The sequence below is a fragment of the Poecilia mexicana genome, unplaced genomic scaffold (assembly GCF_051168715.1).
Source record: "Poecilia mexicana isolate PSO_F unplaced genomic scaffold, ASM5116871v1 scaffold_11, whole genome shotgun sequence".
NCBI classification, from domain to species: domain Eukaryota; kingdom Metazoa; phylum Chordata; class Actinopteri; order Cyprinodontiformes; family Poeciliidae; genus Poecilia; species Poecilia mexicana.
This window is the reverse complement of record NW_028263380.1, coordinates 2,425,580-2,437,336: the sequence shown is the minus strand read 5'-3', so window position 1 is coordinate 2,437,336 and position 11,757 is coordinate 2,425,580. Positions and strand designations below refer to the sequence as shown.

At 40.0% G+C, this 11,757-nt stretch overlaps 1 protein-coding gene across 5 annotated transcripts in view; it reads right to left on the bottom strand.

The window, feature by feature from the left end:
- Positions 1–2,828: 2,828 nt before the first annotated feature.
- thrb (thyroid hormone receptor beta) overlaps positions 2,829–11,757 on the bottom strand; it is a 111,709-nt gene continuing 102,780 nt past the window's right edge. For all 5 annotated transcript variants that reach the window (XM_088010061.1, XM_088010060.1, XM_088010062.1 and 2 more), the window contains one exon: positions 2,829–10,921. In XM_088010061.1, the coding sequence (XP_087866187.1) occupies positions 10,680–10,921 (242 nt within the window). In that variant the 3' untranslated portion in view covers positions 2,829–10,679. The remainder of the gene's footprint in view (positions 10,922–11,757) is intronic.

Genomic DNA, 11,757 nt, shown 5'->3' with positions numbered 1-11,757 from the left:
TCAAGAAGAAAACTAAACAAAACAGGCATTGTGCAAATTGTACTGGTATTGATAATACTATCTTTAACAGACTGATAACATATGAAGGCTCTGAAGAGGCTAAATAATACAAAGAGCCAAAATAAAACCTCTCAACATTGCCAAGAAGTTCAAGTATAAAACTTAACATTCAAAGGCAAAAACAGGTTCCATTACAATAAACAATCCAGAGTTACTGAATGAAAACTTCCTGATCGCATGGCAGCTAGCTGATTACTGCTAGCTCTGATTGGCTGTTTCTGACTGAGCGGAGTAATTATGCAGAACAGGGAGGAGATCGATTCCTTTTTCAGAGATTATCTGTCTCATGTTAGGACAGCGAAAGTTTTAATATGTATGTAACATTTATTTTTTTAAGTTAGATGCTGCAGCTTTAAGCAGGTTCGGTGTGAGAGTCACCACCAGGTGGAGCAGAAGCGAAGCTCCGTCTGTGAAATATTACTACCTGTAGCGTAGCAGCGGTTCAACAGGAGAGCAGAACCAGCGTCTTACATCGCAGCTCGAAGACTTAAATAATTTTGCGGGTTATTTGTTTAACTTTCTGACCGTCATGGTTATCCGGGTGAGGGTTTGTAGCTGTGCGCTGCTTTACCTGCTATCTGATCCTCCGTATGTCTTTTTTACTGCAGTGAGCCTCGATGTAGCCAAACTCCTCAAGTATGGCTTTGTTTTTATGTCGTATTAGCTTCGTTGTGTTGATGCATTTTGACCTGCTTCAATTTTCCGCCGCAACAGGCAAACTTCCCCATTCACTCAGTGGTTATAGTTCCACATCGCTTTGGATTTGTTGCTGCGCGTTTGCGCAGTGTGAAGGAAAGAGGAGACCAGCTGCACAGGCAGGTTGGAAATGAGATGATCGGTATCGGCAACAAGAGCCAATGATCGCCGATCACCGATCATGCACTTTTTCACGAAAATCGGCCCGATTATGATCGGTGACCGATCGATCGGCACACCTCTAATATAAATGATGGCAATCACTAAGGCAGATGCACACATACAAAAGCACCTTCATACCACATATGAGGGTCATCAACCTGTTCCATTCTACCAGCCTCTTTTGCCACCGATGCTGCAAAATAAAACTCACCTCAAGCTGCTAAAAACTTGCACTAAGAAATCTTGTCTCATGAAAAAATTCATAACTCTAGTAATCATGACATGTAAATCATGATAATATAAGAAACACAAAAAACATTTGCTGGAGGAACAAGATGAATCTGGTCTGCTGTAGAGGAGAGAAAAGAGGAGACGAAGGTCTTTGCTCACTCTGGGCTGCGCAGCTATCAGCACCGCCGAGAGGGAGAGAAACAGGAGTCTGTGGTGTTACTGTTGTAGATAAAAAAGTGTACCAAAGCATCATTTAATTTTTCATTTGACAGTTATTCCCCAAATCTGCAGGATCAAAGCACTGTAGCTGATGTTTGACACATGCTACATCACAGACAGCGACACAACTAAACTATAAAGCACCACTACTTCTGTAATACCAGCTGATCATTCTGAGGAGGACTGACCCATCTGTAGGTCCACAAAACCTGCCCAGAGGATTCTGAAGAGGTTCTCCAGAACCTTCTGGCTTAAGGCCAGCATCCATCATTGTGTTCCAGAGAACACGCCTTATGAAACATCAGACACACAGTTCTTTCATAAGACGTGAGGACAACGTAACTATGAGATGTGAGGATGACACCTGAGCATGACTGGGCGTGGGATAAGAAGGAAGGTGGCAGATCTGGTGACACGGTGTCATCACAGAATCTCAGAGTGGATCGGGTCAAGCAGATGATCCTGAACAGATCAGGAGAACCACAACGTCCTGCGGTGAGTCGCTGAGCTCTGCTCACTGAGCCACCTTACGGTCCACCAGAACCAGAACTCACTGGGTTCATCTCCAGGGTCCATGAGCTCTAAAAGCACCTCCAGCACACTGTTAAAGGTTTGAAGCTGGCAAAGATGTCAGATTGTTGTTCAGGTCCAGAAGTTACAATGACCAGGGGCCGATTCACAAGGATGTGGCCCCGGGGCACGAGGCAAAAAAAAGAAAAAAAAAAGAAAAAGAGATTTTCCTAAAATAAATGACACATTAGGTCAACATTAGTCCTACGCATCAGCAAGTATGAAGTGATGCATGGTAGGTTTATTATATCTCCAATAATGTTGCTCTTATTTCGAAAGAAATAGACTATAACTTTATAATTTTTTAAAAACTTGAATACTGATTACATTCATAAAGAACTAAAACTTTTGCAAAACATGCATTAATATATGTGTGTATAAAGGGATTTTGAACCGGGTCAGGAAGTGACTAAATTCAGAGTGTCTACATGTAGTTCTGCTCAAGAACTGTGAAAAGTAACTCAATAACTAAATGTATGATGTCTAACTTCTTTTATGTTAACAAATTTCATTAATCTAAGTTGTGTCTCTACTCTGGCATGTGATCCAGGGGTCTTATCCACATTATCAAACTTCAATACCATCACAAGGTCAACATTAGGCTGGCAGCAGGCAGGACCTTCCACTGGACTTCAGCCTTAAATATGATGCTGGCTGAATGGTGGATGGTGTGTAGAGGAATATGTTCTGATCAGTCAGTTTGAAAACAATCCTTATTAATTACATAGTTTGGTACGACAACAATAATGAACTGATTTAATACATCGTTAAATGTCATTTGAATCAAGTATGGATTATCTGGATGTATTTAATACTGAAGGTCTGACATTAAGATAATTCATTTCATACAGAAAAAGACAAGAGATGAAAAAAACATGCAAAGACAAAACTCTTAAAACCATGTTTATTCTAGAGCCAGTTCACATTAGTTGCAACCATCATCCATTGTGTGCATTTCAAAACCTTTCCCAGGTCCTCTGTGTTCATGTACGACCACTGGGAAGCTGATTACCAGAGGATGGTTCCAGTAAAACCAGTTCATTCGCACCATCACTGCCTTTCTCTTCCAGTCAGTGTAGAACGGGTCATACAAGGAACGACACTCAATGTACAAAGGAGGGGCATCTGGGCTGACAGTGGGTACACCAGGATCCAGAGGTTCTCCTACGCTTGTGTGCAAGTGTAGCTGCTGCATTTTGTACTGACAGTGAAGTCCAGCTACAGTCCTGTAAAATGGATTTTACCAAACAACTAATGCTGCACTAACATTTTATGATTTTAGCTGCTTTGCTCAGTTCCTCTGCCATGATGTTGGGTCAGCACTAGAGCAATCACTTTGTTAATATTACGCAAAAACAATACCATGTTCATCTTATGCTAACATGTTAAAAAAAAATCTGCATTCTGAAAATATACATCCTATTTCAACTGTACTGTAAAAAAAAGTTTTTCTATGGTGCAAGTCTTGTGATTGGTTTGTGACTGAGTAACCTTAATAAGAACAAGTGGGAAGAGAGAACAGTGAACAGGCACCGGTTCCGTCAGCACTGACAACGTTTATGTGCACCGACAATGAGAACATGTTGAAAAGGAAAACAACTCAGATTCTAAAACCAGAACTGAGTTTGCTTTTGGAGGAAATCGTCAGTTTTGGTTTGTTCAGCTGGAGCTCTGCCTTCACAAACAACATGAAATTTTTTCTAGAGCTTCATTTGGAAACAGAAAGCTGGACTTTCAGCTGCTTCCTTCCTCCTGACAGGGACAAGGCAGCAGAGCAGGAGTGTGATATTTGGAGATCAGTTGAACTATTTTGTTGTTTATGGACCCTTGGATCATCCTCAATAGACATTTTAAAGAAGACAAAAAGAGAGACAAGAAAAAGAGTAGACTCATCATGGCTTTAACTGAACTGTTAAGATCAGCTTTACTATGATTTACTGAAATAAAAAGTTTGAGAACTGAACAAAAACACAGACTCAGTGCCAAAGCATCCTGGAGTCATCTATGGTTTGGTTCAGGAAACCAATAACAAAACTAAATACTACTAGCAATATGAGCTCAGAAAATATGTCCCCTCCTCTTTCTACAGAGTTAAACACTGAAGGAACATTTTTTTATAAATTGAGGCCGTTCAGTAGGGCTTCTGCTATAAGACAAAAGTCTGCGGAAGTGTAAAAAAAAAAAAAAAAATCCAGTTTATTCCTGTGACATTGATGCTTGATTTGAACTTCAACCACACTGAGTTTGACTTCAGGAGCCTGCAAATGTCCAAACCAGGCTGGGAACGAACTAACTGTTCAGTCAGGACTGTACCGGCAGCCTTCTGTGAGTTAACACAGTTACTGCTGATGGATGGAATATTGACAACTGAAGGCATTTTTGTTTTTTCATAGCTAAATTAAGACGTGGTCATTACACATTTGACTTTGGTTAAGGTCTGAACTTTGACTAGGCCTTAGTAACTTCATCATGCATGTCTCAAAAAAGACTTTCTGCAAAGAACTATTCCAGACAAGTCATACTTTAACAGAGATTTTGCTGACTGTGTCCTGTAGACTTTGTTAGTTTCTGATTTGTCCAACAGAACAAAGCAGATCCTGAGGTGGTTCTGTCGGAACACTCACAGTAGAATCTGTTCCAATGGTTTCAACTTTAACATCAACATGTGACATTTCCTTGTTTCTCTAGAATGATAACGGAGTTTGGAAATGACTTTCTACACATTTAAGAACAGGTTCTGATCCATGGCAACAGTTGCTACTTCAGGGTCATTGCTGGTGTGTTTTTCATTAGCATTGTGCTAACACATGCCTTGAAGGTCTTGAGTATCAAACTGAGTAAAGTTCTGCTTCCTAGATGTTCCCACCCACCATTAAACCCAGTAAAAAACTTTTTTGAACACGTTTATGCATTACAGTGATATTAGTGTCCACCTGACTGATAAAAAATGTGTATTTTATTCCCATTAGATTGATACAGTAACTAGATCAGATCAGACTGGAAGTCAGAGGAAGCTAAAAGCTAACATCTCAAGAAGTTTCAAAGTGCTTCATGAGTCTCATAATCTTTTGTAACTTGTAAAAACACAGTCTTGGTTTCTATGGTTACTCATTTATACACCCTTCCCTCCTGCCCCCCATATCAGAATTCCAACCTGGAAAGACAAAGCTCACCAGACAGACCAGAATTTTGTATCCAATATGGCCGCTCATCGGCCATATTGGATACAAACAGACATAGTGAAAACTGCGACTAAATTAATTATTAGCTCTTCTTATGGTTTAGTGTTATATTTTTTATTTGTAAAATATATATTTTTAAAACATGTCCCTTTTGTGTTTGAACACTTAAAATGAAGGGACATATATTATGGACAGGTATTGCTAATAGTAGCACCAAATGCTACATCCATTGGTTTTGCATGATAACCAGTGTAATATGTCTTTTCTGAAATCATACTTATTCTCTTTCATAAGACAAAATTTTGAATCCACTTTAGATGTGGTAATGCATCAGTAGAACATGTTAGAGTTGTCTGTCTTTTTTTTTAGTGAGCATTTATTATTTATTAAATAAATATGGAAAGGGGATCAGAAATAATAAAAGTGAGGGGAGACCTGGGGTCTTGTTTAGTTCCCTGAGTTTACTTCCTGGATGGTTTTGGTTGAAGAGGGCCACACGACATACAATCTGTTTGTAACAAGAAGTCAGACTGCAGATGGACTCTCTACTACAAAGTCATTATGTGGACTTTAAAATAAAGTTTCTTATTAGTGACAGTAAGATGTTTGTGGAGAAGTGGGTGTGCACGTAAAGGTGGTCAGTGCTGCTTCCCCAAACCCCCGTGGCTCAGCATGGCCTGACCCTGCATTTCAGGTTGGCTACCTGAGTTTGGGCATCTTTGCGTCCTCCTCCGTCTGATTGTCTGTGCATTTTGTTTCAACCTGTACAGTTCGAGAGGTGTGTGTTTGTGTGTGTTGGTGTGAGGTCCAGGTCTTTCTAACACTGTAGCAAGTCTATTGCTTTGATGAAAAGGCATCACTTCACAGAAATGAGAGAAAAAGTAAAAAAATAAAACCACAAGCTGTTTTCAGGTGGAGAGGGAAGCTTGGTGAAAGCCAGACAGACGAATGAAACTCTTTCCACGGAATAAAAACCTGATAATCTCTGAACATCAACAAAAACACAACATGCTGACTAAAACAATGACATGAAAGTGAGATGTTTTTTTTTCTTCTTCACAATCTCACCAGCGTCTTCGCTGGGTGACGGCCAGCTGATGATATCAGGTTTGTTTTGGACAAGTTAACATTCATTCAGCCTTCAGATCCCACCAGCTGGCAGAGTGGCGACTCTGACCTGCGCTTTCTGAGCATGTCATTCAATCAGCCATAACATTATGACCACTGACTTGTGAGAGTGAACCACTGACATCCTGTTCAGTCCCACCTTGTCATGTTTATCCATAGACTTTTGTTGAAAAGTTTGCTGCACCCAAACTGTTTAAACAAAACTGATTAAACTTGGCTGAACATGGCAAACATTTTGAAAGAAAGTGACGCAAAACGTGTTTTTATTCTGAGAATAAATTTGTTCAATCAAGCCCCAAACAATGTGAAAACTAGACGTATTTTGTCAATAATTTTGCTTTATTATTGATACATTGAACCCCATCCCTTTCCTATAGAAAATACAATCGGCCTATTTAATTTGCTTTTAGTTTTTTTCCATCGAGTCAGAAGTATTCATGAGACCCTGGATAACGTGTGAAGACCCAAAAGCATGAGGAGATTCCCAGATATCTCATAAGGTAATCCTGATAGGACTGTGGTTGTTTTTGACTCATAATGTAGACAATTTTAAACCGTAACATCCATCCATTTTCTTTACACCCTTGTCCCTCAGTGGGGTTGGGAGGGTTGCTGGTGCCTATCTCCAGCTAACGTTCTGGGCGAGAGTCAGGGTACACCTTGGACAGGTTGGCAGTCTGTTGCAGGGCAACAGAGAGACACACAGGACACACACTCACACCTAGGGGCAATTTGGAGAGGCCAATTAACCTGACAGTCATGTTTTTGGACTGTGGGAGGAAACTGGAGTACCCGGAGAAAACCCACCATGCACAGGGAGAACATGCGAACTCCAGTGACACTCATGTCATGGCAAAGACCGGGGCCGGGAATCAAACCCAGAACCTTCTTGTTGCAAGGCAACAGCTCTACTAACTGCGCCACTGTGCAGCCCTAAACCCTAACATATTACTGCATATTTAAGGATTTACTTCCTCTATCACCATGGAGATTCATAATTTAAACGTTAGATCACATAAAGTCTCCCGCCTTTGCCTTTTTCATCTTTTTCTTATCAGAAACCCAGCCTGGTTCCTCAGCTGCAGCTCAAAGTGCTGATTCAGGTGGAAAGGTGTCAGAACTCTGTGTGTGGTGCTGTTTGCTGGGCCCGGCGCCGTCTGAGCTCAGACCACTCTGCTCAGTCTGCTCCGTGGAAGAAGCATGTTGGTCTGATGAACTAGATCTGGTCTTACATTACATGGACGGCTGGGTCTGAGTGCTGCTGAACTGGACCAGAACCTGAAGCTTCCACATGTACCTCTAACTGTCATGGTTGAGTCCAGACCTTGATAATAATAATAATAATAATAATAATAATAATAATAATAAAATAAATAATAAACTCACCAACACTGAAAAAACACAAAATAATACCAAGTATTTGCTTTAGATTCCAGCTCTGATATCTTAGCACCCTTAAAATTAGACAAAAATAACTTTCAAGAGACTTTTCTGCAAGTCATAGCAGCTTATTTTGAGTCAATAATTATTAAAGTGTAAGTTCCACAAGTGGATTTTTTCACTTAAATCAGGAAAATGTCTTGGGTGGAGCTATGAGGGGAGCTGGTCTGGAGACATAAAGCCTTTATCATGATAACACATTTTCTTAACTGATAAATGATCATGATAAATAATAAAACTGGTTTTATGAGACCATTTTAAGTCATGTATTGATAATAAGTCATAACAACACTAAAGACCTATAGACTTGAATTTTGTAAAGAACACTTAATACTAGAACTGGAAGATATTTTAAATATGTAAAACAAGACACACCAACCAAAAACAATAAATAAAAGGGAAATGGAAACCACATACAGACGAGCCATGAGAAAAATGGATTATTATGTACCTGTAAACAAAACTGGCCTTCCAAAAATTTGGAAATGATCAAGCTCATTTTAATTTCTCATGCGATTGATTGATTCATTGTGGACCGCAGGAAGAACAGCCATCGTTATGGCGATGGCTGAAGGGATCCAAATAAATAAACAAATAAACAAACATTGCTTAGTTGTGAAGAAAATCTACCAGTGGAACTATAACTCTTTAAATCTATATGTAAGAAACTATGTAAGAAGTTACTTTTAAGTTAGTTTTGTCTTATTTCAAGTGTGCTGTAGAGATACTTGCAGTAAAAACAAGACAAAACTACTTGGTAAGATTTTGTGTTTTTGCAGTGTTTTCCTTTCCCGCTTAGAGGTTCTGGCCCGGTTTCAGTCCAACTGAACATCTGATGATGTTAGAGATCATCTAGAGCGAAACGACGAGCCACTGATGGTGTTCGAGTCCCTGTTAATGGGGCGGAGCTGGTTGGGAAGGAACGGCGTGCTAACAGTCATAATGTTATGGCTGATTGGTGGAGGTGTCAGGCGTACTGTACATGACATTATGTTTGTGTTATAGTGTACATGTGTGTCACTGCCAAGCTGCGATTCAGACAGACAGACAGACAGATTCATTTCACCATCATAGCACCATGACATCACTGCTTCAGCTGGCAGTGTTGTGATTACAGAGAGCTGGAAATGAAGAGAGAACAATACTGACATGATTGGATGAGAACTCTGATCACCATGGCTGAGATCTCCACTGAAACATGACTCACTCTCTGTCCCCGTCAGGTTTTACAAGCTATTAAATATGATCATATTCACCATTTTTATATCTAAGAAATTATTTCAATGTGTGTGGGGAGTGAGGGGTCAGGGGTCACACACTTTGTTTTGGCAAAAAATCAAATTCGTTATGATGACCAGTGATTGTGGTTTTGGCCAGCAGTGAGATTGTGTTTGTTAGTCCTGACCAGTCTGTGGGGATGAGGATCAATTTAACACTGCATCTGCTGCTGCTGCAGATATCTACTGCTGCATCTACTGCTGCTGCAGATATCTACTGCTGCATCTGCTGCTGATATCAGATGCTGCAGCTGCTGCAGCATCTGCATCTACTGCTGCATCTGCTGCTGCATCTGCTGCTGCATCTGCTGCTGCGTTCCCTCAGCTGTCGGCTCAGTCTGAATCTCCCATTTGATCAGCTTCTTTCAATTTAGTCTGACTTCTGAGGTGAGTCTAATTTTTGCAACAAAATTTAAAAACTCTAATTTTGCATTTTTTGCTGTGGGGATCAGCTAGGAAGTTATGAGCTCTGAGTATCTTCCCTGAAATAGAGAGCTAGCACCTTAGTTTGAATCATTTTCCCAGCTGTTAAAGATTGTCACAAAGTGTTTTCAGCGTCTAGTTAGAGTACTTCTGTGTTACAAAAATATAGCTCTTCAAAAATCTAACCAAAGTAAAAAAACAATCATGCTTTATACATTCTGTTCTAAGTTATGCTGCACATTGTTTAAGTTTTCTCACTGCATGGAGCCTCATCTGAGGATACAGTGTGAAATCCCTCCAGTAAGATCGGCTGGAGAAACATTTCAGGTGATTAAAACAAACAAAAAACAATTTTCATTTAAAATGTTATAGCAAAAATATTTCCTACCGTTGCAAAAGTAATCTGGTATATTACGATGATGTTTGTTTTTATTTAGATTGTGACTTTAAATAAGAAGTAGACAAAATGTATGAGTTGTTAATTGTGCAGAACAGAACATTTGGTTCTGCTTATTATAGAATAACAGCAGGAGCTGATTTGATGACTTCATGCATGTTTACCAGCTACTTTATTGTGTTTCATTTGGTTTTTTCTAGTAAGTGTGAAAATAATGTAGTAGGCTTCTTTCAGCCAGCTGCTTAGCAGCGTCCAGCAGAACAGTGGGGGTTGTGTAGCACATTCCCAGCCACGCAGAGTCTGCCTGCTTTCAAAATTCAGATTTTTCTGAGAGCTTCTGAATGCAGCTTCATTTGATATGAGCAGCTGACTTTTAGAGTGAGTCAGGAGACAGTGTGATTCCTCAGGACAAACTGAATGAACCAGAAACCAAAGGGAGAAACATCAGAGCTGCTCTGATTTTCTGCATCAGGTCAACTTTCACTGAGTTTCTGTAGAACATGAAGGAAAAAAAAAAAGACAATAACTCCATAGTTTCTAATGTTCAAACAGCTGTTAATAAAATCACCGTTATGCCAACTGTACAATTATCAAGAAAGAAAAAAAAAAACTAGAGTCAAATTGGAGGTGAGAAGTTATACGCACAAAAATAACGACAAACCAAGAAAAAAAAAAGGCTATTCACATGTACCCGCAATGTGAGGAATGATTTCATCCAAAACTAGACCAGGGAGCTAGTCCTAAACTATGGAATGAAGTGACACTCAGTAGTGCTATCAGAGAGTTCGGGGAGATGGGCCTCCGGCTGGTACCACTGGTACCACCAGGGTGCCCAGGCTTTGGACAACGCATGTACACACAGTCCAAACACACTCATACGCTGCCGTCCGTTGGTCAGTCCTCAAAGACCTCCAGGAAGAGCGGAGGGAACAGCTCGGTGGGACACTCCACTTTCATGTGGAGGAAGCGGCTGGCATGGCAGGCGCCGATCATGCGCAGGTCTGTCACCTTCATCAGCAGCTTGGGCCAGAAGTGCGCCACCTTGTGCTTGCGGTAGTTGATGTAATGTTCGAAGGCCAGCAGGAACTCTTCTTGGCAGCGCTCGATTCGCTCCACGCTGGTCAGGCCTGGACGATCTGGACACACAACCACAGTTACTATGACAACCAGAAGGCGGCAGAGAATCCTAAATGAGTTTGCTGCAGTTAGAGGAGTAGCTAATTTTCTTTTTCTGTGAACAGGAGGCAGATGTTATAAGTTTATACTTCTTTCTGGTCCTTTTCAGTCATAATTTATTTTAGTTGTTACATGAACTGTTTATATTTATTATTGAGTGGATAAAGCAAAACTTGAAAAAAAAATGAAATGAAAATAAAAAGTGATCATAAAGTAGGGGTGGGTGATACACACTGAAAGTTTTTTCACAATATTTTCTTGGCGATGTTGTGATCATTTTAAAAGTGACTTTGTGATTTTTTCTAGATAGCTGTATGGCTCAGCAACGATAGACCAATGAGCACACACACCGCTCCAGGAAAACATTCCCATGGTAACCAGGTTCTTTAAGACAACAGTCATGTAACAAAGACTGATTTATATCACTGAGATGCACACAGCAATGGCATTTAGTCATATTTCCAAATGTATTTGTTGCTACACCTTTATTGAACAAACAGTGAAGACAAATAGTAAAAATAACAATCCTGACAGTTTTATGTGTTTTAAAATATGATTAATTAGAATTTATCATGACAATAAATCATGATAAAATCTTATCGGGAAAATAAATTTATCACAATAAACAGCAGAAAGTAACTTTTAAACTGGCATAAACATTAGCAGGAGTTTTGTTTGTGTTCTGATGGCTGCATGAGGACGATGTTGTGAATTGTAAAACTGAACTCATTTATTCTCTTCAGGTTCTGTCTCTCTGGCTCACACACTCTAACCAGGTTTCTAATTTAACTTCCTG